Raw genomic sequence first — 26,607 nt, forward strand, 5'->3', positions numbered from 1 at the left:
TCATGGAGATTCGAAGATGAAACTGAAAGACATTTGTCATTTAACTTGAATCCCAAACGAGGCTTCTAACACCTGTGGTCCTTTTATTTTCCTTTAATAATACCAGATGTCTGATAAAATGGCAGAGGTCTGGCTCTTGAGTATAGCATAGTGTTTAAGAGCAAGGCCTCTGAAGCTAGAATGGACTGAATTCAAGTCCTGAACCCACTACTTGCTGATCACCCTTAACTAAGTAGCACAGCTCTTCATCTGTGAAATGTTCATGAGTTAGCATTTTCCTCCAAGGACTGTGATCAGGATTAAATAAGATTATGTATGAAAAATGCTTTAACACATTGTTAGATACATTTTAAAAGATTAGTATATGTTACCTCTTTGTTGTTATGAAAAGAGAAGGAAATTTAACACTCAGTATCTCTCATACCTTCAAATAATAAAACTAATGTTCGATTTGACTATGGAGAATTAAAGCACCATACTACAGGTCCTACTAGTAAAGTCATATTCCAAATTTATATCACTGTTTAATTTATTGAAGTGCTTTGGGTGTGCAGACAAAAAAACAGAAAACAAAATATGTTTCAGCTGGAATAACCAAGGAGGACCTAGTGGAGGTGGCAACTTCTGTATTTAACCAAGATGGAGTAGTCCATGAGAAAGGAATTCCTAGAAAGGGAGTGAAAACTACAATGATCTTTTATATAGGCAAAGCTCATGTAAGGCACGGTATAATCACATGTTAATGGATTAAGTTTGATTAATCCATATTCTCAAACTTTTATTTTCTATCTTTTTCTTTGAAACGTTCTCAAATGAAAAACTAGAAAGACCAGATTGAATGAAGAACTCATTTGGATATCTCTGTAAGAAAATTAGAGAGTGATTTCCCCTGTGGTTGAGAGTCAATCATTACCCTGATGATGAATGTATTTCTAAATGTCAAACGTCTTCCTAATGCATTTCGAAGAGCTGGTGTAGTCACTGCTCCACTTAGAAAAGCCAAAAGTCAAAGGCTTTGTGCCCCGCAGTGTGAATAGAAGGATCTCTCAGTAACTTTCAAAATACCTAGCCCTGTTTGAATTAGCTCTAGCACTAGCAGACCCCTTAGCGAAGGGCATCTCCCTAGGGCACCCAGCCTTGATGCCTTCCCACATAGCAGATGTTGGGCCAAAGGTCTCACACAGAGAGAAGGGGTGGTCTTTAACTGATTCATTCATTTTTGTATTGGGTCAAGGTGTACAGTGATACTGTGGGTATCAGGCACTCCCTGAAGTTCAGCAAGTAGAGAACATTCTCAGAAGAATCCAAGACCAGTGAGGGACATGGGATATTCACAAGTGAACATTGCCTTGGGTTCTGCACTGGACAAAGGAAGATCTGAGAACTGGGGAATATGCACAGAGATAATGAAGGAGATAATGTGGCATCCTTAGCCTTCTTTTCTTCCTAAGGAACTATATTTTTGCCAGGAGTTCTGTAGGGCCTAGGGAGGCAGCCTCTAACTGCACCCATCCAGCAAGGCAAGCTTCTCTTTCATCTACATTCAGTATTTCTTTCTCTGTCAAACTTTTCCAAGTGTTACCTCCTTAGAAACAGGAATAAAGTCTTAGTCATTTTTGTTTGTCTCCCAAGCTAACTTTACAAAGCCCCAATAAATGCTAGTTAATTGAGTTACATTAAAAACATACATTTTTTTGTTATGTTGAATGATACTCTGACTTGTAAAGGTTTGCCTTTGAGAGTACTAAATATTCAAACTATCCTAGCCATCTGGCCTCTTGCCACCTCAGAGAAAGAAACTTTCCATAATTCACTCAACTCCTATCCCTTTAGGTAATACATATGTTGTCAAAATTTGAAAAAGTACATTAAAATTGTGAACAAAAAGCAAATCATCTTCTTAGGTCTTCTCTTAGAGAAATACTCAGGAGTTATTTATTTTGAATAATAATATTAACTCTGTGATACAAATAAGTAAAAACCAGCAGATTCCAGGAAACTTTAAAAAGTTATTTGGCTTCCATAAGCCTCCTTTTCCTTGATTTAGGAGTGGGGCTAACCTGTGTGCAGGACATCACACTGCTGCAAATGCCTATACAGCTCTCGAGACCTAGTAGGTACCAAAACCAAATCAAATAATTTAAAAAGTTAGCTTCCATTCCTGCCTAATTATGCTTATGGATGTAGAGTTTTTGTGAAACTTCTAATTGCCCAAAGGAGAATTCTAGTGTCTCCTGCTTTCTTAAGGCACAGGGGGATTCTGGTAGTTATAGATATTTACAAGTCACAGTGATCTTGAGTATCTTAGGATTCTTGATACTGCATTCAGGACTCCTTTCACTCCAATTGCCAAATAAACTGACCCTGACTGAATATGATGACTAGGTGATGATGATAGTGATAATGACAATGATGAATAGATGATAATAGTGATGATGACAGTGATGATGACAATGATGATAATGATGACTAGATGATGATGAGGATGATGATGAGAGTGATGAGGACAATGATGATAATGACAATGATAATGGTGATAACTGACAATGATGATGATAATAGCAGTGATGACAATAATGACAATGATGATCACAGATATGACAATGATGACAATAATGACATGACAATGATGACAGTGACAATGATGCTAGAATGATGACAGTGAGACAATAATGATGATGACAATGACAATGATTACAATGATGATGAGTATGATGATGATGATGAAAACAATAAGAAGTAACATTTTTTGAATGTGCACTCTGGCTTCCAGTATTGCAGGAGCTACATGTATTAACTGATTTAATTCTGGCAACAATCCAATAAGAGGTTAAAATTATTATCATCCACATTTCATAGATGAGGAAACTGAGGCACAACAAGTGATTTGCCTGAGTTTCACAGCTTCCAGGAAATGACAGAGCTGGGATTGATATGCAGGCATATTGACACCAGAACCAACTAACCCAACCATTATGTATTTGAACCATGGAAGAAAAGTCAGTCTGAGAATTAGATCGGAATCCATGTTCTTGTTCAGTCATTGTCCCTGGTTATCTATGTGACAGTGGGAAAATTGTTACACATTTTAGTGCTTTTTTTGAAACTGATTCAATTTTTCTATTTCAACTTAAAAAAAAAAGAAAATACTGAAACCTCTTATTAAAGATAATTCTATATTCTCAATACAGAAAGTGTATTTTAGTGTATCTGCTCTAGTTGAATGGATGTCAAGAGTTCTGCAATCCTGCTGACTTAATCCCACACTCCATCCCCATCTTGGCCTCTGAATTCTTAGAACACTGCTAGAGCTTGGAGTTAGACAGTTTAAGATTACTGAACTAGTCAATAATCCAAGGCTCTTTAAGAGTCAATATTCTGTGTGTCTAGAACCCAAAGTTTAGGCAGTAATATTAATAGTTTTGCCTTGTGTGCCAAGCCCATTTGATTACTTATGACTTCCTGGAGTCTATTAAGAAATGCTGGACTTTATCTTGGCTCAGTGAGAAAGTGCAGTGATTGATTAATGACAGGTAATGGTGGCACCAGGACAAGAAATTGTGGCATATGTGCTACAGGTTTTGATTCTAGAAATATCAAGAGTGCCTAGATGTCAAAAACTTTCTGCCTATATCCAGGTTCACTTATTACAACGTCACTATGATATGTCCAGATAGTTTATGCTTGAAAATTTCTAATGAAGAGAAACTTATTATTTCATACAGTAGCCCTTGCCATTCTGGGATACTCTTTTTTTAAAGATTTTATTTACTTACTTGCTTACTTATTTATTTATAGAGCACAAGAAAAGGGAGGAACAGAGGGACAAAGAGAATCTCTAGCAGACTCCACACTGAGTGCTGAGTCCAATGCAGGGCTTGATCTCACAACCCTGAGAGCAAATGAAGAATCAGACAATTAACTAACTGAGCTACTCAAGTGCCCCTTGAGGTACTCTTAATTGTTCACTGAACTGAGATCTAACTCACTGTGAATCTTACTCTACAATAACACCTGTTAGCCCATTGATGAAAAAACTAATAACTAATAAAAATGTTTCTTATATTTGTTAGTTTTTTTCAAGTATATAAAGCACTGAAAGATAAACAATCACAGAAAGGTTAAGAAAATTCTCCAAGGGGGACACCTGGGTGGCTCAGCAGTTGAGTGTCTGCCTTTGGCTCAGGGTGTGATCCCAGGATTGGGAGATCAAATCTCACATGGGGCTTCCTGTAGGGAGCCTGCTTCTCTCTCTGCTTATGTTTCTGCCTCTCTCTCTCTGTGTCTCTCATGAATAAATAAACAAAATCTTAAAAAAAGAGAAAGTTCTCCAAGGTCTAATAGCTTCTAGGTGACTGAGTTAATTCTTCAACTCAACCCTTATGGCACCAAGATGATGCTCTTTCTATTGACACCCAATTCTTTTGGATGGAGGATGCTAACAAAGGTGTTACTGTGGAGTAAAATTTGCAGTGAGTCAGGTCTCAGTTCAGTGAACAATTAAGAGTACCCAGGGAGAGCCTGGGTGGCTCAGCGGTTGAGTGTGTCGGTCTTTGGCTTAGGGCATGATCCTGGAGTCCTGGGGTCGAGTCCCACATTGGGCTCCCTGCATGGAGCCTGCTTCTCCCTTTGCCTATGTCTCTGCCTCTCTCTTTCTGTGTTTCTCATGAATAAATAAATAAAATCTTTTTAAAAAAGGAGTACCCCAAGGAGCACCTAGGTAGCTCAGTTGGTTAAGAGTATGTCAGAGAGGGGGTAATGGTAGGGAGAATTCACAGGGGACATTCTAAGAAAAATGATTTCCAGAAGACAATGGGAGAAAAAGTCATTTGAATCCAGAACTGCGTGGCAGAAATTGGTTTCACACATTGTTAACCAAACTAGCTGGCTTTGCCTTGATGAAGCCCTGCCAGGCCAACAGCTAATTCAGTGGCTTCAGCTTAATCTGGAAGTCTGACTTCCAAAAAGAAGGAATAAGACTGGGCTAGAGTGAAGACTCCTACATCAAAACAAGAACAGAGACTAGTTTTACTGGGTTATATCTGGTGTGTGGGATCCAGATTGAGAGAAAGGATGGCTGATGTCACATACGGTACAGAAAAGCCACCCTCTGTGCTGCTCACCTGCAGTCCCTCTAGTTTAGAGTAGTGCTGTCCAACGGACATACAATGTGAGCTGCAAATAACCTTTACTAAAAAGTCAATAGAAAAGTGAAATTAATTGTAACATAGTTTAATAACCCCAAATATCCAAAATATAATGATTTCACATAGAATCAATATAAAAATTATTAATAAGCTATTTTCCATCCTTTAATTCATAGCATGTCTTTGAAACCTGGTATGTGTTTTGCACACATGCCACACCTCAATCTGGACAGCACATTTCAAGTACTCAGGAACCCCTTGTGATAAGGTGGCTGCCACACTGGCCAGCACAAGTCCCCATCCCTCTTTCTACCATCCTCCTGGGGAAATCCAACTCATCTTGCACAAGATGTGATGAGCACTGAGTGTTATACACAACTGATGAATTATTGAACACTACGTCTGAAACTTGTGATGCACTATATGTTGGCTAATTGAATTTAAATAAAAATTTTTATTAAAAAATGAAAATCCAACTCATCTCTCAAGATGAAACTTAACCACAGCCTCTTTTGTGTGGCCCTCAGTCTCCTTGGCTGTTGGGATATCCTACCTTTGGGTTCCTGTAGCACTTTCTTCATGAGATCAGAAATCAGTGGCTTTCAGCACATTATATCACAGTAACAATCTGTGTATCTGTCTGCGCTCCCCTCTCCTGTGTGCTTCTCAGTCCTAGCTGTGTCCTATTTAACTGTATATCCCTCACAACTTCGCATAGTGCAGTTCTGATCAGAGTGGGGTCCACAGACCAGCCATCACCTGGGAGCTTATCGTATATGGAATGTGTGTTTTAACAAACTCTCCAGATGGTTCATATGCATGCTACATTTGGGGAAGCTCAGATCTGGTGAAGTGGTTTTCAGCCCTGCTTGCATTTTAGAACCACTAGGACAATTTTATAAAGGACCAATGTCCAGGACCACCCTCCCCGTGTTGTGTGTGTGTGTGTGTGTGTGTGTGTGTGTGTGTGTATTCTCCCAGTGATTATAACTAATGCTAGGTTTTGAGAACCACTGTCTTCTATATGTGGGAAGTGCTCCATTTCAGTGGATTGAATGTAAGAGAGTGAATAAATAGGAAACACACATTTCTACATTGTTATTTGTATGAATGCCCACATCCCTGTCTTGCTCTGGGGACTACACAGAGTAACATTTAATTGTTGTTTCATAACCATATCTTGTTTCTATTCTCAGAACATCCTTATGGGTTTCAAACCATTTTTTTCTACTACTTATGAACCTCTCCCTCTCATCTCAACATATAACATGGTTTTAGACACATGGAAGTTATCTTGACTTGGAAAACACTTATAATGAGCTATGATTTATTGTGATTTTTGTCTTGAGAGGCAAAGGGAAAGAAAGGTGGCAAACAAAGACGTGCTTGCCCTTCTTATATGTTCTCACTGTTCCAGCCCTGTGATAGCCCAGTTTCTGCATTTTTCACAGCAGGGTAATTCCAGACTCCAACACTAAGGCTCTTTCTTCACACTTATGAGGATATAACTATGTTGTGCTGTAATCCCAGCACTATCTGAGGTCAGGGATCCCTAAAGCAGTGTTTGTGAGTGGGCTACCTGGATGAGAATCATGTTGGGAGCGTGCTTAGCAATACATAGACTCCTTAGAGCAGACCATCTAATCCAAAACCTCTGGGGTGGATCCCAGGAATCAGGGAACAGGTTGCCAGAGGATCATGAATGCTAGAAGTTGAGAGGAATGGCCATAGGAACTATGCTGCTGTGGAAAGAAACAGAGAATGGAATTTTACTGCTCAAAGCACCTTTGAGGGTAATTTGCAAAACAGTAATTGGCAGATCCAGAAACTGGGGTAAATGGCCTGAAATAGGCTGATGAAGGAACAGGCTCTCCAACATGGAAAAAAAAAAATGTAGAATAACAAAGGAAAGTCAGAGGAGGGAAAAGTAACAATTATCTAAGCTCTACTAGTTCTTGTAAGATTCTCAGAGAATTATTTTCCTTTTAAACATATGAATCACAAAACAAAAGGGCTAGAAAATCTAAGTTTCAACTGGCTTCAAATATATCAAATATAAAGAAGTAATCTCTCCTGTGAGTTCCTAACATGTCTTGTGTATAACTACGACAAGGCTATTCAGGAACTGCGGGTCATTCATCTGCTCATTCCCTTTTAGAATACAGACTTTGGGGGCAGAGACCATGTTTTATTCCCTCTTTATATCTCTAGAAATCCATGTCATGATTAGCATCCAGTAGATGCTCAGAAAATATCCTCTAAAAGAATTAGTAAGAAAAATGAGTAAATTATTAATTCTGTTTCATTTTACAATGAGGGGACAGCAACCTCAGGAATTTTAGTTGATTCCTGGAAACACAGCCTCTCAGTGAAAAAAAAAAACTGGAATTAAGATCTAGGTTTCTATTCTCCCAGTTTGTTTGCCTATAAATATCTGAAAGACCATTTCTTGGGTGCCTGGGTGGCTCAGTCAGTTAAGTGTCTGCCTTTGGCTCAGGTCATGATCCTGGGGTCCTAGGATTGAGCCTGTATCAGGCTCCCTGTTCAGTAGGGAATCTGCTTCTCCTTCTCCCTCCTCCCTCCTTCTCCACTCATGCTCTCTCACTTTCTCTCTCTCTCAAATAAATAAATAAAACCTTAAGAAAATAAAATAAGAAAGACCATTTCTCCCTGCTCCTCAAAAGGGTAAACATAAGTTGCAAATATGGCCCCCAAAGAGACAGAGCTGGAGGGATGGTAGTGATTCTGGTGCCTACCCCCACTCCAGGACTGTCTAACCCTCTGCCAGGGCTTGGAGAGTGTGCTCCTTCCAGCACTCTGCTGAGGCCCATCTCCCTGCCTTGGCAGTTAGAAAGTACAAGATACCTCAGCGAGCACAGAGTGACCAGGCAAGAAAAGATCAGGACACAGAGCTGCAAGTGACTAATAAGCGTCTCTGACCAATGCACTATTCCTTAGGGAATACAGGGTGCAGGATGTCACTGGTCTCATCACAGATGTCACCCTCTGTTCCTCTTCCCTGTCCCAATTAAGGAGGTCAAACACAAACCAGCCCCCTTCTCTATCTCGTGAGTCAGGAGCCAAGTGGGGCAGGATGAGGGACTTAGGGAAACATAGCAAAGCTGCCTTGTGCTCCAGAGATGGAGACATAGCAGTATCAGGAGAAATGCTCAGTGTTGTGGTCTAAATAAGCTGGAATGGGTGCTAGCTTTTCCTCTAGCAGCTGCTTATAGCTTAAACATGAAACATAAACAGAAGAGGCAGAGAGAAAGGAACTTGAAACAACCAAGTGATATTGTCTAGTACAATCCGTACCTAAGGTCACAGCTGGGGAAATCACAATTGTAACTTTCCATTATAAAGGTAAAAATGGCCTTTGATGCGTGGTGTCCAATGTGGATCACGGCTCAGGGAGCTACCTAACCGTTCTTTCACAGGACCTCCCCAGCATACCTTTACTAGCCTATTGTCCCTCTATCTTTGACAGCCATGGACCATAATCAAACCACTCTTCATGGGTGAACACTAGGCACATGTGAGGTTCTCCTCTCTATCAGAATGTTCTGATAAATTCTTTCTAATCTTTGAAGTGCCAGATTTAACAGTTTTGTCTTTCTGAGAAGTTTCCCCCAACTTTCTGAGACTATTAGCCATACTCCCATTTGTAACTCAACATATTTTCAAGTCTATGAATGTTCCTGTCAGATTGTGCTAGAATTACTCAAATCCTTATCTGTTTCCCCAGCTAGTCTACAACTTCCCTGAGGTAATGATAATACCACATTCACCTCTATGTCCCCTCAGTGACCAGAATATGCAGATTTTAAATAAATGCTGGTTGAATAAAAGAAGAAATAAGTGGATCAAGAAGTTAAGTAATTAATCATGAAAGATAAGAACTAGAAGCCAAGAACTGTGTATTCTAGTTTTCCCTCACTATAAGTTATATTAATATAAGTTTAAAAATATTTATTTATTTAAGTAATCTCTATATCCAATGTGGGGTTTGAACTCGTGACCCTAAGATCAAGAGTTGCATGCTCTTCCAACTAAGCCAGCTAGGCACCATTAAAAAAAAAAAAATATATATATATATATAATACTAATATAATATTAGTATTATTAGTATTAGTATTATTTTTCAATATGAACTTCTTTCAATTAATACACAGCAATTTTTTGGCTTATAGTTCTAAAGTGTTAATAGATATATGGATTTATGCGACCACCACCATAGTCAGGTAGTCAAATATTTACATTACTCTGAAAAATTCCATCATGCTGCTTTCCTGTGAAATATTTTCCCCACCCTGGAAACCACTGATCTATTTCTCTATTGTTATAGTTTTGTCTTTTCCATGTGATCATATAAATGGAATCATATAGTATGTAACCTTTTGAGACTAACATATTTCACTAATTATAATGCCTCTGAAATTCATCTATGTTCTCTTACAGATGTAGCATAGCTTGTTTATCTATCCATCCATTCAAGGATATTTAGGTTATTTCCAGTTTTGGATGATTATTAATAAATCTGCTACAGACATTTGTGTACAGGTTTTTGTGTGAATATAACATTTCTCTAGGGTAAATATGAAGGAGAGAGATAGCTGAATCATAAGGCATATGTAACTTTATGAGAAATTGCCAAAATGTTTTTCCGGAATTATTGTACTATTTTGTATCCCCACCAGGAATATATGAGAGTCCCAATAGCTTTGCATCCTTGCCAGTACTTGGTATTACCAGTATTATATATTTTAGCAATTCTGATAGGTATGCATTGGTATCTTATTATGGTTTTAATTTGCATTTTCCTAATATCTAATGATGTGAGCATCATTATATGTGCTTATTTGTCATTCTTACGTCTACTTTGGAAAGTGGTCTATTTAAATTTTTGCCTATTTTTTTTTAATTGGGATGTTTCTTATTGCTGTTTTGAAAGTCCCTTATATGCTATGGCCATAAGTCCTTTGTTAAATATACAATTTGTGAAAGATGAATGGATAAAGAAGATGTGGTTTATGTATACAATGGAATATTACTCAGCCATTAGAAATGACAAATACCCACCATTTGCTTCAACGTGGATGGAACTGGAGGGTATTATGCTGAGTGAAATGAGTCAATCGGAGAAGGACAAACATTATATGGTCTCATTCATTTGGGGAATACAAATAATAGTGAAAGGGAATAGAAGGGAAGGGAGAACAAATGGGTAGGAAATATCAGAAAGGGAGACAGAACATAAGGACTCCTAACTCTGGGAAATGAACTAGGGGTGGTGGAAGGGGAGGACGGCGAGGGGTGGGGGTGAATGGGTGACAGGCACTGAGGGGGGCACTTGACGGGATGAGCACTGGGTGTTATTCTGTATGTTGGCAAATTGAACACTAATAAAAAATAAATTTATTATTAAAAATATATATATATATATACAATTTGCAAATATGCTCTCCTTGTGTCTTCATTGTGCCTTCAGCAGAGCAAATGCCTTTAATTTTGGTGAAGTCTATTTATCAATTCTTTATTTTGTCAATTTTTCTCTTGGCGCCAACTTATGGTCATGGAGATTTTCTTCTACATTTCTCTATATGTCTTATAATTTTATATTTTACATGTAGGAATATGATCCATTTTTGAATTAAATTTGTATAGTTGCAAATCATAGATTGAATTTCACTTTTCCCCCATATGGCTGCCCAATTTTTTCCAACACCTTTTGTTAAAAATAGCATCTTTTCTCCACTGAATTTGTGCCTACTTATTAGTTCTAGGAGCTTTTTATTTTTGTATATTTCTTGGGATATTCTACATTGACAATTGTGTCAATGAGGATAATAATAGTTTTATTTTTTCCTTTGCAATCTGTATGAAGTACATTTGCATTTCATTTTTCTTCCTTTATTGCATAGGCTAGGACTTTGGGCATGATGTTGAATATGTTGGTAAGAGTCAATAAACTTCTTTTGCTTCTTTAGAACTCTTATAGGGAAAGCATTCAGTATCTCATCATTAAATATGATGTTAACTGTAGGTCTTTTGTAGACATCTTTTGTTGGATGTTCCCTTCTACTTCTAGAGTATTAAGAGTTTTGTGCTATAGTCTTTATTCTGTTACTAGCTAGCTGCACGAATTTGGGCAAATTTTAGTTCAGACTACCACATCAGAAAAAAGGAAATAAAATACATGCTGTGTCTTTTTGTGATGATTAGAGGATGAAGATGGGTGTGTATGTGTGATTTATAAGTAAGAAAGTTCTCACTACATAGCACAAAAGTATCATGCATTGCATTAGGATCTGTAAAATACAACATTTCCAGGCTAATGCAGCCATGTTATATGCATCTTCTAAATAAACATGGGTTAGACCCAACTCACTAAGTTTAAAGAAGATTAGCTATTGAAAAATTTATTTTAAAAAAATTGAGGAAAGGGAACATAATCAATATATATATATATGTATATGTATACACACACATACACTATACTTTAACCTCAGTGTGGCACATGACATTTATCCCTATTATAGTTCTGTCTTTCTTTGATTCTTGATAATGGGCCAGAAACTATGCTATGTGTTTTACATTTTTAATCTCATAAAATTTTGCAGCAGTCCTGCACCACAGGCCTTATCCAAATTTGGATCAGAATTTTTAAGCTTTCAGAAAATAGGTTTAAGCTTAATGTAAGAAATTACCTTAATAAAACAAAACATAGGAGTTGCCCAGCAGTAGAAAAGGATGTGTCTAATTAAGCCTGAAGTCAGGGGACCTGAGGAGACACTGTCAGAAATTTTCAGGAAGGGATTCCTACACTAAGTAGGAAGTCAGGCAGTCCTACAAGGTTTTACCAACTCTAAAATACTACAACCAGCATAGATCACATCTAAGGCATAAAAAGGTTTACATGGGAAATAATGCCAAGGCAAGAATTGTACCAAAAACTGGTCTGTGGTCATCTTAGAGCTTCTATCTTCTCTCCTGCTGCTGCTCTGCTTGCTCCTTCACATCCCTATATCTCACTCTTCCCCCAGTTTCTTTCTCAGCAGTAAGAGTCAGATAATATAATTTTGAACCCAAGCTTCACTACCCATGATCAGTGAATTTGAATATGTGGTATTATTTTCCTAAATCTTTTTTCTAAGATTTATGTATTTATTTTAAAGAGAGAGAAAGAACATGAGTGAGTGGGAGGGGCAGAGGGAGAGGGAGAGAGAGAATCTCAAGCACACTCCCACTGAGTGAAGAGACTTGATCTCATGACCCTGAGATCACAACCTGAGCCAAGACCAAGAGTGAGACATGCAACCAACTGAGCCACCCAGGTGCCCCTATTTTTCTAAATCTTAAATAGCTCTTCTTGTTAAAAAACTTTTTTTTTTTTAAGAGTATGGACCATCCCACCTCCTTGCCTGCTTTAGAGACTTACAGTTAAGGATCAAAAAACAGAAATTATAACACAGAAAAAGAAAGAGAGACAAAAATTGAGTATTCAGCAGCCAGGCATATAACAACAGTTGCTGGCTATCTTCTAACCCTTTTACAAAATAAAAAAAAGCAAATGAAATATTCCCCAAAATGCATGTTTCTGGCATGTACCTGTGTTTGGTATCAAAAACAGTAGGTTTCTCTTGGACAAAGCACATGCAGTTTTAGTTAATGTATCTGGAAAGATACTCCAACACTCACAGCCAGGTTAAAACTGAACCTCTTTACATTTGTATGTTGTAGAATTTCTATAACATCCCTCTCCACTTGGTCAGCCTATAACTCTATGAGGTGGACAGGGCAAGGATGAATAAGTATTCTCAGACAATGCAGGGATTTAGCACAGAGATCAGAGGACATTTCCCCAGACCCTATGGTTGGTGGGTAGCAGAATCCAAGACCCCAACTCATAATCAGGCACCTGTTCTTCTGCATTCCCCCATCACTACTGTTTCCATAGATTATTTGGCTCTACTGTTGATTGATGCTGATTACATTTTTATCTATTTCACATTGATCACATATTTTCACATATTTCATATATTTTAAGTTGATTTTAAGCTGATTTTTTTGAGTAGAGAACAGCCTTATAGTAATATGATCAACTCTGGGAAAAAAATGCTTAAAATGGTGCAAAATGATACATCATCAGTCAAATTCCATGCAAGATGTATGCAGGTGCACAATGTACAAAGGGATCACGTGTTCAAGATCCTGGGATTCTACTGCTTGTTTGTAGAACAATATAGGTTTGCTCACCACTATATCTGCAGGGCCTAAAACAATGCCTGGCACACAGGGTCCACCCCTACATATTTATCGAATGAATGAATAAACAGGTTTGAAAAAAATTGCTTTTTTGGTAAGCTTGACTATAAGAAGGGTTCATTTTTAAAGCTGGCAGCCCCTGCAACTCACCCTGTGAATGCAAAATACCGTGATGAGCTATAGCCATCCCTATTCGAATTACACTGAAGATGCCAGGAAATTACTAACAGGAGCCTCAAAATTCATCACATTAACTCACATCCCCAGAAAATTCATTACTGAGGGTTTATTTCCATGAAACATCTCCCTTGGGACCAGAGGCCTCTCCCCCTACTCTGGGAAATAGGATGGATATGGCAGTAATGGAGCTCAGGGCTTTTCATCTTCTCAAGCCATTAAAATGCAAATTGGGGGCGGAGAGAGACCTGCAGGCAGATCTCCTCTGGCCTAGGCTGGCGTGTCAGCACTCACATCCGTCTGCAGTCCGCACCTCCATGTGCACCAGGTCTGCCTCCTTATCCAGTCCAGCCACCGACCTGGGGAAGGAAGGAGACACAGAAGCTCAGTGACCACATGGACAGCAGATGACAAAGTGGGAAAGCATTCAGGGATGATTGTTACTCAGAAAGCCACTTTCTCAAGAGAGGACCCACGGAGTCTGGCCACTGAGCCTGGCAATTCAGCAGTCACCTGTAATGCTCACAACTCATGAGTCCTGGTACGGTGTCAGGGAGTCAGGGACTCTCACAAAAAACCATAAAGGAGTCTAGAGTCCACAGTGATATAGGTCTAAACCTCTGTCCTCACCTTTTTCCACCACATGGCACTTAAGTTCCCTCTTCCTCACCATCTTCCTTCTTCTCCCACCACTGACCCTCCCATCTTGCCACACCTGATTCCTTCTGGCACTTTGTCCCACTCCGCCCTCCTGCTGGGACTGCTCTATTCCTTACCCTGTTCTGTCCTCTGGGGAGAGTGGTTTAGCCTCCACTCTGGCTGTTTGTGTCAGGGCACTGTTGTCCTCCTGAGTTTGAGGCTGTCTGCCCTTCCTCCCACATGCCCGGAAAACAAAGAATGTCTGGTGACAAACATTTGAAATCTCGTCTGACAAGAACAAAATTCTCCCAGTGATCAGGGTGGGAAACCTTAAGGGTCTATGGCCAAGAGCCAAAAGAAGGATGGCTGAGAATCCTGACAAACTAATTGTTGTGGGCCTCCGACCTCACACACCTAAAGCCCAGGCAGCCATCTCTTATGTGAGATATCCAGGTCAGAAGATGACCCAAAAAGTCAGCTAAAAGAGGCAACACAGACATTAAAACATTCATACTGAAGAGATCACATAATCCACTCTCTTGGCAAGCTCTTACAGTCTATTTACTCTTGTTTTAAATATCCTTCTAAGAGGGGCTTTCTGGTTTTCCAGTCTTCAAGAGGTAAGAAGTGGCAAGTTAGAAAGAAAAAGTAGAATTTAAAACAGTGAGAATCAACAGCTGATACCCAGACAGCAAGAAAATAGAAAAATCTATGAAAAACAGACCTAAGAACTCAAAACCCAATCTTCCACACCATAAATCTCTATACTTCTCCCTGGCCCCGAGGCCATTACTACATTAGAGCAGAGTTCAGTATCTGACACCTCTGCTGAGGGAAGGAAGGCGTAGAAAACAGGCAGCAGGGGGCACATGGCATCAATGCACTCTCTTTATGAAACTGGGTTGCAAATGATAGATGTTAGGAAAAACAAAGTGATTTTTAAAAATTTTTTATTTATTTATGATAGTCACAGAGAGAGAGAGAGAGAGAGAGAGAGAGAGAGAGGCAGAGACCAGGCAGAGGGAAAAGCAGGCTCCATGTACCGGGAGCCCGATGTGGGACTTGATCCCGGGTCTCCAGGATCGCACCCTGGGCCAAAGGCAGGCGCTAAACCGCTGCGCCACCCAGGGATCCCCAAAGTGATTTTTATTTGTCCAAATAAAATGATATTTTGAATGGCTAAAACCTGTTACTTAAAAAGCTCATTTATGATCATTGAAATACTACATTTTAGTTTTTGCTCCCCTGAGTTGATCTTCAGGGCAAACCCCTAAGGCTTGAGAGCAGAATGAGAGCAGGTATCACTAGTTAGGTTTGACTGCATGGAAAACCAAGACACAGGAATGTTGCTGTTTGTCTAAGGTCACACAGGGACAAGACAAGAACTAGGGAGATTTACCGACTCCTCAGCCAAGAACAATTCCTCTCATCACTTCTCGGCCTTTTGGCTAAGATCAAGTGAAGAACAATTCCTCTCCATTTGGCTCATCTCCCTTTTGTTTGCCATGTCCTTCATATCACTGGTCTCCCTGTCCCCCTTTCTTCTCCAGCTAACTCTAACCCTTTCTTCAAAGCTCACCCTGCTAACGCTTCCAACAGCCCTTTCACCCTTCATCTTGCTGAAGAGTCCTGTATCTGATTCCATAGCATCTTTACCTTAGTGGTTTTCAAACTTGGCTACTCAGGAGAGCCACTGGAGGAGCTCTGATATATCTAGATGCTTGAGCCCCTCCCCAGACCCATGAAGTCAAAACCTTTGGGGATAAGATGAAAGCATCAGTAGTTTTTTAAAGCTCCCAAGTGATCTCCATGTATAGCCAAATGTTTGAACCACTGCTTTGCATGGCTCAATCACATCACTCACGCCATTTAACTTGTCTTCTGTACTTGGATATAAACTTTAACAAAGTAGGATCCTGTCTATTTATCTTGGAATCCCTGGCACTTATGTGCCTTGTGTGTGTGTGTGTGTGTGTGTGTATCGGGGGCTACCAATGTGTTTATTAATATATTATTGAATTAATAAACACCCAGGTTCCTATGATAATGCCAAAATTTCAATGTGAAACTCACTTGAGGTCAGACCCACAGAGGGCTGAGGGCACCAGAATGGACTTTATGGACTTCTGCTGTGTTTCACAGTCTCCTTTTTCTTTGTAAGTAAGTTGGTATTGTCAGGATAAGAGGATTCTCAGGTATTACTCTTCTATCCTCCTCCAAGATCAATGGCAGGGTAGAATGTGCAGAATTGCAACCATAAACAACTAAGCCTAACTCTGATTATCAAGTGCTATGCTCTAGAACATATAGAGCTGAAAGAAATGCAAACACCACCAAAACAAACAAACAAACAAACAAACAAACAAACAAACAAAAAAACCAAACCAGAAACTATTCCCTCATCCAGGATTCCTCATTCCCTTCTATCTATATAAAATCTTATATAGATTTTAAGGTTGAAATTATGAATCAAGTCCTCCTGGAAGCCTTCCCTGGTCATTCTAGCTCATGCTGATTTCCCTCCTTTGGACTTCTACAGAATTCAGAATCCAGATCATATATCTGCTAGCATTTTTATTTTTATTGTTTGTTTCCCTAGAGTGGACAATGGTTCACTACCTTGATTGGCTATCTTAATACCCCTCTAACCCTTCCATCTTTTAAAGACCTCTTCTACCCAACAAGTCATGTGCTTTGTCCAGGGAGGTCAATCACAGTAGCCAATCCATCTGAACCCCTAGGATGGTATATGATCCGGCATGATCATGACATATCTTTGCTATGGTGATTGAGACATCCCAGGACAATACAGAGGACTTCCTTGGGATTTCTCTAACTGGAGCTGGTAGGAAAGAACTGCCTTTCCTCTCTATTCACCAGGTCAAAATTGTTGAGAGAATTGTTTCCAGCCTGTTAGGAAGAATAGGTCTAAAGGAATGATGTGGATATAATACAGAAAGAACTGGCATTGTGACAAGGAGTCTCACAGAGACAGGGAGGAGAAACAGTGATATGAGGATAGTGGCTGAGACAAAGATAGACAGACAGAAAGACAGAGATTTAGAAAGAAACAGAGATAATAGACCAAAATGGAAGGACTGGAGACTCCTAAGCTCCCTTCCTCCCATGCACACACTGAATGCATAGCTATATACAGAGCAATTCTCTCTGAAAGATAACCAGAAACTAGCTGAGTGACTCCTATGCATTGGATGAATGAGAAAACACCTACATCAAAATAGGTAGAAAAGACTGAGACACACTCTTACCATGAACACCTCCCCCCTCACCCATACAGTGCCACACATCCAGGAGGGAACCTCCAACTGCCAGCTTCTTACTTAGGAGCAAAGGGTTTGGTCTCCACATCTAGCTTCACAACTTTTAAGGCCTACACCAGAGGAATGGGTCCCTAAAACGCCTAGCTCTGAAAGCCAATGGGGCCTGTGCCCCACCAGGCTGTAGCAAATGAAGAGGCAATTCTTCATGGTGCTCGAGTGATCCCTGCAGGGACTGCCCCAGGGCTCAATACACATTCTCCCCATCTTTCCCTTAGAGGGCTTTATCTGCAGACTTTATAAACTGCTGCCTAAGGGCTAGGCTTCTAATTTAGCAGGCTTCAAGGAGCTGATTATGATCCTCCCCCGAGAGGATCACCTTTCCAATCTTGTCTCTGTAGCCCACTCCAAGTGGCCAGTAGCTCTTTGGAAGGAGCTGTGCACATGACCCCACTCCAGCTTTAAGGGCTGCTGCCCAGGGGATGGTTCCCCACATTGCCCAAGAGGGCTTCATTTAGGAGTCCCAGAGGACTATAGCAATCAAAGAAGAGTTCTTCACCATCTACTTCCCCAAGGTTCAGTGCAGAGGCAACAAGCTAAAAACACCTATCTCCCAGTCTCTCCCCAAAAAGTGTTTATCTGCATACATTAAAAGCTACTGCCTGAGGGCCCAGCTTCTAATTTAGCAGATATCTGGGGGCTATCCACAATCCTCCTCATGGACTGGGGAAGCTGACAGACACTTCCCCACCAGCCTGCTCCAATAATAAAATCAAGTCACCAGTATCTCCCTAAAAGGAAATTATACACATATCTGGCACCCCAGCTCTTGCAGCTATCACACAAGGGATGGTCCTCAAGATCACCTGGCACTAGTAGTCAACAGGCCTTGCATTAATGAGGCACTAGCAAGACTGCATCCAGCAAAGAAACAGTTATTAATGGGCACCCCCACCCTTGGTGGCTCCCCACCTGGGCCCAGCATTGAGGGAGCTGGCAAAAAAGTCCATTTCCCAGTTTCTCCCTGAAAACCTAACTATGTACCTTCCCAACTTGTACCTAGGATGCAGCTTCTCATCAGTCTGTATCCAGATAGTGATGGCAATCAGCACTGCCAGGTCACGGGACAGTCAACTGCTAAAAGCCACTAAGAAATAAAGAAGGCCTCAATAATCACAGAGCTGAGAGACAGCTAAGAGCTCAGTCATGCTGGTCTATGAGGTTCTTCTCCTACATGAGATCTGTCAAGACCGGAAAAGGTGGTTCTTTTATATACTGCTCAGAAACCAACACAAAGGGTCAAGGAAAATGGGGGGGGGGGGACACAGAAAAAAATTATGTTCCAAACAGAAGAACAAGATAGATCTCTAGGAACTGATCTTAAAGAAATGGAGGTAATAATCTACCTGATAGAGAATTCAAAATAACGGTCATAAAGATGCTTAACTGAGGTCAGAAGAATGATGCATGAGAATAATGAGAATTTCAACAGATAGAAATATTAAAAAGTACCAAACAGAAATCATGGATCTTGAGTATAATAATTGAAATGGAAAAAGAAAAATCAATAGAAGAGTTCAACCACAGACTAGATCGAGTGGAAGAAAGAATCAGTGAACTCTAAGATGGAAGTGGAATTCCTCCTGAGGAGCAAAAGAGAGAAAGAGAGAGAGAGAGAAAAAAAAAAATGAATGAAAAAGAGTGCATATAGTTTAAGGGACTTATGGGAAAACATCAAGTGGACTAAAGTTCTCATTGTAGGGGTCCCAGAAGAAGAGAGTAAGGGACAGAAAACCTACTTGAAGAAATAATGGCTGAAAACTTCCCTAAGTTAGGAAAGGTAATAGACACCCAGAACCAGCAAGCCCAGGGAGTACCAAAACAGATGAGTCCAAAGAGAACCACATAACATACATTATAATTGAATCATCATGGGGATCCCTGGGTGGCTCAGCAGTTTGGCGCCTGCCTTTGGCCCCAGGCGCGATCCTGGAGACCCGGGATAGAGTCCCGTTGGGCTCCCGGCATGGAGCCTGCTTCTCCCTCCTCCTGTCTCTGCCTCTCTCTCTCTCTATGTCTATCATAAATAAATAAATAAATATTTAAAAAAAATAATTGAATCATCAAAAGTTAAAAACAAGTAGAGAATCTAAAAAACAGCAATAGAATAATCACTTGTTATATCCCAGGGAATCCCCATTAGGACTATCATTAGATATTTTTCAGCAGCAACTTAGCAGGCCAGAAGGGTGTGGGATGATATATGCAAAGTACTAAACAAACAAAACCCCTGCTAATCAACCAAGAATACTCTACCCAGCAAAACTGTGCTTCAAAATTGACGGAGATATATACCTTTCTAGACAAACAAAAGCTGAGGTAGCTCCTTACACAGATCAGTCTTACAAGAAATGTTAAAGGGAGTTCTTCAAGCTGAAACAAAAGGATGCTAATTTGTAACAGGAAAACATAAAAAAAAATATAAAACTCACTGGTAAAGGTAAGTATACAGTTAAATTCAGAATACACTAAAGTAATGGTGGTAGATATATCACTGATAAGTCCAGCATGAAGGTTAAAAGACAAAAATATTAAATTAACTATAATTGCATTCATTTGTTAATGGATATATGTGGAAACAGATGCAAATTGTGACATCAAAATGCAAAATGTGGAGGTAGAGGATTTACACAAACAGAGAAATGCACTGAGAGATAGAAGGTGGCAACTAGATGCCATTGGAAAGTATTTCAATCTGAATCCATTTGTGTGATGGTTAATTTTGTGTGTCAACTCGATTGGGCCAGGAGGTGTCTAGATATTTGGTTAAATGTTATTATGGATGTGTCTTCTAGTATGTTTCTGGAAAAATTAACATCTGAATCAGTAGACTGAATAAAACAGATTGCCCTCCCAATGTGGATGGGCCTCCTCCAATCTGTTAGAGGCCTGAACAGGACAAAAAGAAGGAGTAAAAGGAGAATGTACTTACTCGACCTGAATATTTTCTAATTGGGAAATTGGCCTCCTCCTGCACTCAGATAGAAATTCAGAGCACTGATTCTCCTGATTCTTAGGCTTCAGACTCATACTGGAACTACACCAATAACTATGAATCTCCACTTGTAGAATGCAAACTCTGGGACTTCTCAGCCTCCATAATCACATGAGCCAATTCCTTCTAATAAATCTCTCTCTCTCCCTGTCCCCCAAGCTCCTATTGGACTGTTTGCATATATTATTGTTTCTTCCATATCCTATTGGTCTGTTTCTTCAGAGAGCCCTAATACAATTTGTCTATTAGTTCCACCCCAACATCGCAGTCTGTTTATCCACGTAAACCCACAGCATACCTCTGTGAGTGTGTTTCTGTATTTGCTTAAGCCATGAATTACAGAGACAATGATTCTTATTAATATAAAACCAACTGGACAGTGAGTTTCCTAAGGACAAGACCCTAATTATCTTTCTCCAATATTTACTACCACACACAGCTCAAGATAAGGCATACCTTCAGATTAAATGTGAGGGTTTCCAAACTGCACTTCAAAGCTGCTCTGTCTCTGGGTCCACAGGAGAAGATATTCAGCTGCTCAGCTGGTCAGAGGTGGAGCACAAAAACGTGAGTGCTGTAGGTAAGGAGAGTACTCCTGCCCTTTTCCAACACACACAGGAATGCCACTGCCTACTTTCTGCAGTACTGCTGGCATCAGCCAGAGGGTTCTCAACACTGACCCTGGTGACATTTTGGGCTGGATAATTCTTTGCTGTGGGGGACAATCCTACACATTGTAGAGTATTTAGCAGAATCCCTGGCCTCTACTTGACTCGGCAGCTTCGCTGCAGGCCTGACAACCAGATCTCTAGAGAATACCTACCATTCCCTAGGGTCAAAACTGGCCCCAGTTGAGAACCAGTGCCATATTGGGTGCACTTAATTAATGTCTGGACTCTATGTTTCTCCTTCTAACAAGGCAGCAACAATCAGCACACAAAGATTTCCCTTTCTCACTTAGGCCTACCACTGCTGAGATGCCCATGAACTACTGCTATCCTGGGCCACAATCACTTTATCAGGAAACTCTCTGATAATCATCAGGTAGAAGCAATCAGATCCCTAATCTTAAAGCCTCAAAAGCCCCCACTTTTAAAAGCCCAATGTAAGAAAAGTACACACAAACACAGCAAGCAAAGAAATCCTAGATTGTAGATATTTTGTGATTTTTCTGAGGGTAGGCAGAAGTTGCAAGGAATAAACTTGTGGAAATTTGGGGAAAGTGTATATAGTAATAAGGACATTCGTATGTCAGGCATTGTGTTTGGTGTTTTAAATGCATTATGTAATTAACCCTCAAAACGATTCTTTAAGAAAGGTACCATTCATTTCTAAAAGAAAAGAAAAAGAAAAAGAAAAAAGAAAAAAGAAACATACCATTCATTGAATATTCATCCATGGTAAAATGGGGATAATAAGAGAGATTAAGTAATGTACCTAAAGTCACATAATAACAACTGAGAGTGAGAGTACTGTGTGTCAGGCCTTGTTTTATATGTAAATGCTAATCTTGAATCTTTATATCAATTCTATGAGCCTTGAATCATTTTTTCTCCATATTTTCCATATTAAAAGGGTACAATTAGGGATCCCTGGGTGGCGCAGCGGTTTGGCGCCTGCCTTTGGCCCAGGGCGCGATCCTGGAGACCCGGGATCGAATCCCACGTCGGGCTCCCGGTGCATGGAGCCTGCTTCTCCCTCTGCCTGTGTCTCTGCCTCTCTCTCTCTCTCTCTCTCTGTGAGACTATCATAAATAAATAAAAATTAAAAAAAAATAAAATAAAAAAATAAAAGGGTACAATTAGGCATCGAGAGATGAAGCAATTTACCAAAAGGCACACAGTTGAGTAAGCAGCAAAACCATGATTCAACCAGGCAGGTGGCTTTGAGCTAGGAGTTTAACCTTCCTGGTAAGCTGCCTCTCCTGGCTGGTGAGAGGTCTTCATACAACTATCTCTCCCAGAATCAAGGACCAGAACCATCTTGCCCCATTGCCTCCCTCTTCCCTTATGAAGCCCTTTATGGTAGCAATGTAGGAAATATACATGCACTCACTCTGTGGACATTTTCAATACAGTGTCTAAGAAAATTTTGATTCAAGACTTCATGAACCAGGAGTCCCTCCTATTGGTGATAGTCATTAAGAAGAAAATGTTGGGAACAGAACAAAGAGGTTGGGCCAATAATAGAGAAGTAATAAATGGAGATCTTTGCAGAAGCCTGAGAAAGAGAAATACAGTTGAGGAAAAGAAAATGTGTGTTTGGGTTTGAGTCTCCTTCAGGTCTATGAGGATGGAATAAGCCAAAACTACATAAGAGGTACGATGGCATTGCCATGAGTATAGGGGAGGGGATGAGAGGCATGCCTGCTCAGGCACGCCAAGAAGGTTAATCCTGGCCCCCGACACCTCTTCCATCACAACCACACAAGCTCCTTCACATTCCCAGGACCAACATGAGGCCAGGGTGGACTGGAAGGCCAGGTGCTGTACCCAGTGCAGAACCAGAGATGAGAAACATCAAGCTCCCTGCCCTTAATGCCTGCAACAAAGTAAAAATGAATTTGCAAGCATCCCATTGAAGTTACATGGAGGGAAACTACCAGAAAGTTTCTAAAATGTATCAGATGCTAAAAGAGAAATAACCATATGTGTATTGCTACTAATGCAAAGTAAAAACAAGTCATCGGTAGTGCCTTTATTTAGTGACAAGTATTCCTGGTTTTAATGAAGTAACCATGAAACAGAATTTAAAAGAACAAAACCCCAAAAAAAAAAAAAAGAACAAAACCGTATCAAGAACAGGTATGGATCTATGCAAACCCTTATAGATACGTAAAAATTCCTCAACAGTTAATTCTCTTATCACAAGGTACTCCTGAAACTTAACACCCATGACTGGGGACAAACCAATCTATTCCAGTGAACCTTCCCATTCTTCCTCGGGAGAAGAAGTAAGATCAGGCCCCCTTCTGCAAACTCCCCATCACATACTACATACGTGTGCCAACAATGACTTTTAGCTTCCTCGTCTGTGAAATGGGAAGATCATGACACTGATGTGACAGAATTATGGGATTAAATGAGCTAGGTAGTAAACACTTAGAACACTGACTAACATAGAAAGCATTCTTCACAACTTAGCTATTATTATTTTTTATTTGAAGGGCAGGATAAACTAATCTGCCTTCCTTCCTGCCCTCAGACCTCAGTTCCACATTTGTGGAGAGCTGAATAATAGCATTGTTCCAGGCACTGGACCTGAAAAGTCCCTGCTATGGAAGTTCAGTGTAAGCACCTTTCCCCCTCTTCAGATGGATCATACACCACAAACCAAGGGACCAAGCCTTGCTCAGGATCCCTGTAACAGCCTGCCCTCCTGTCCAGAATAGAAACCATCATACTGAATTGCAATTGCCTCATTCTGCCCGTGGGACACAATCCTTGACCTCACAGGCTTCTGCTGGATCCTCTCTTGACATTTTCCATCACAGTGCTTGGCACATGGTAGCTCATCAATATGTATTTGATGAATGAATGATTACAATTTCATTCAGTCAGACAAACTTTGTAAGGCCCTCTGTGAGCCTGGAGCTCATGTTTGAGTCTCAAAGACAAACCTTTCTTCAGGCCCAAAGAGATCTCACTTTCCTGCCTGGGCCCCAGATCGTGTTTAGCATGTGGATTGCTCAACAGGTGTTAAAAAGGGAGAAAAAAATCTATACATGCATGAAAAATGTGTGAGGTAGTTTCCTCTCAAGGATATTTAATTTTATAATAATTAATAAGCCCAACATCAGCACACAAGGATCATGCAAAACTCTGAGAGGAAGGGTCATGTTATTCACCAAAACTGACAGTCCTTTTGAGCTCTGAGCAAGGATCCAGGACACATGATACACAGGAAATAAGGAGCAACACCAGAGCCACACGTCCAGAGAAGAACCCACGTCTGCACCTAGAACCATATACTTACAGGTGTTACTGATGGGAACACTTGAAAAGGTCAAGTAACCTTCAAACATATTTTTGGCAACTAAAGTGTCTGTTCAAAGGCAGTCTCCATGTCCTAATATAGAAGTAGGTCAAACAGGGACTTCTCAGGAACTGTTAGTGGCTCACCCAGACGCAACTGTGCCTGAGAGCACGATGCAGCCACTTTAACACTCTGGTCTCGTCCAACCCCTTCACAGAACACTGAGCCTCACCGACCATCCAAAGACACAGCTGGTTTGTATGGTGTGGCTAGATTCCAATTTGGAACTTCATTCAGCCCAGCCTCTCCCTACACACTTAACTGCCATGGGGAAGTGGCAGGCTAGACTTTTGTGCATTTTCCTCTCCCTGTGGATGTGAATCCCAGAGCAAACCTGTTATTAGAAATAAGAAAATTGGACATTGGGGATGCATGAGAGAGAGATCAAGGGTAAAACAGTTGGTAAGGTCAAAGTATAAATGCTTTATGAAATGTTCAACTAGACATTTAAATTTACAAAACAATCTCAACAGACTTCTCCAATTCACACATTTTCCCCCTTTATGTCTTTGCTCAAGCTGACTGTCCACTGGACTTCTCCTTCCATTCTACTCTGCATATTCCCTGTGTATGGCCCAACTCACTACCTACTTTCCACGAAAGCTCCTGACCCTGGATGAATAGTATAATTCTTTGAGAAACTTTCTAAAAATACTAAATACTGGTACACAAGCCTTACCCCCGGAGTCCTGTTTAATTGGTCTGGAGCAATGGATTTTATACAGTTTAGTTACATCAGGATCTTCTTGTTAAAACAGATGTTGGAGCTCCACCCTCAGAGATTTGATTGGAGAGGTGTGGAGTGAGGCCCAAGAATCTGGATTCTTAGGAAATACAGAGATGATATCGTAATATGGTCAGGGATCACACTCTGAGAACCACTAGCCTAGAGTATAGTTCGGGAATCAATAGCTTTTAGATGTTCCCAGGTGATAAAAATGTGCAGTCAGAGCTGAGAATCACTCATTAGAGCTCAAAACACGGCCTCCATGAACTCATCCTGAAACACTGCTTCCTTTGATGTGTCAGAATAGAAATTTGGAATCAGACTCTGAGGTGAAGTCTTGGCTCTACCATGTACTAACTGTGGAATCATAGGCCATTTACTTAACCTTTCTGTGCCTCAATTGTCTCATCTGCACAACGGGGAGATAATAATAGCACTCTTCTCATTATTTTTATGAGAACCAAATGAATTAAATGCACATAAAACATTTTGAAGAGAGAGGCAGGTGTTAACACTTAACACTATATATAGTACTTACTATTATAGTGTTCCCATTATTTTAAGTACAATTAATATTTATTGAGTGCCTAATGGACCAAGAATTGAATTACCAATTTAATGTTATCTCAATCTTTAAGCAAGCTTTAGAGACTGGGTATATATATATATATATATATATATATATATATATATATATATACACACGCATACATATATATAATATATTTAATTAAAATATATATATATTTTTTTTCCCCTGGATTAGAAAATGGAGATTTTGAGATGTCAGATTACCTAACCATTGGTGCAGAGTGAGTAGGAGATGGAGCCTGGATTCAAACATTGTCTGTCTTGTTCCTTCTTCAGTTATTCGTGGGCCTGAATCTTTTCTCTTTCTTGATTGTGCCATTCTCAAATACAGGCTCTAGAGCTGATTAAATCATATTTTCCATTAGTGCCTAACACTGTGCCTTGCTCTTTCCTTTTAAAATATCAGCTGAGTAGATGAATAAATACACAAATCAGAACAATAACACCAGCAGCGTATATAAGGTAAATGTTGAAAATAACTCCATAACATGGTAAAGCAGATTTCATTCATTTAATTAATTTCTAGGCAATTAAGTGAATAAAGTCTTCGTTATATATTATTATGCTGCTATTTTTTTTTTACCATTTATCCTCAAAGCAATATTGTATCTGTCAAACACAGTCATCTGATTTGCTTGACAAATGTGATCTTCCTGTGAAAATGCTAGGGCAGCAAAAAGATGGATCTCATCC

The 26,607-nt window shown here is 40.0% G+C and overlaps 1 protein-coding gene across 2 annotated transcripts in view; it reads right to left on the bottom strand.

Moving 5' to 3' along the window:
• Positions 1-26,607, bottom strand: part of SORCS3 (sortilin related VPS10 domain containing receptor 3) — a 586,644-nt gene that overhangs the window by 143,673 nt on the left and 416,364 nt on the right. For both annotated transcript variants that reach the window (XM_077877720.1, XM_077877721.1), the window contains exon 6: positions 13,884-13,948. In XM_077877720.1, coding sequence (XP_077733846.1) covers positions 13,884-13,948 — 65 coding nt within the window. The remainder of the gene's footprint in view (positions 1-13,883; positions 13,949-26,607) is intronic.

This window comes from Canis aureus, chromosome 29 (genome assembly GCF_053574225.1).
Source record: "Canis aureus isolate CA01 chromosome 29, VMU_Caureus_v.1.0, whole genome shotgun sequence".
Lineage (NCBI taxonomy): Eukaryota > Metazoa > Chordata > Mammalia > Carnivora > Canidae > Canis > Canis aureus.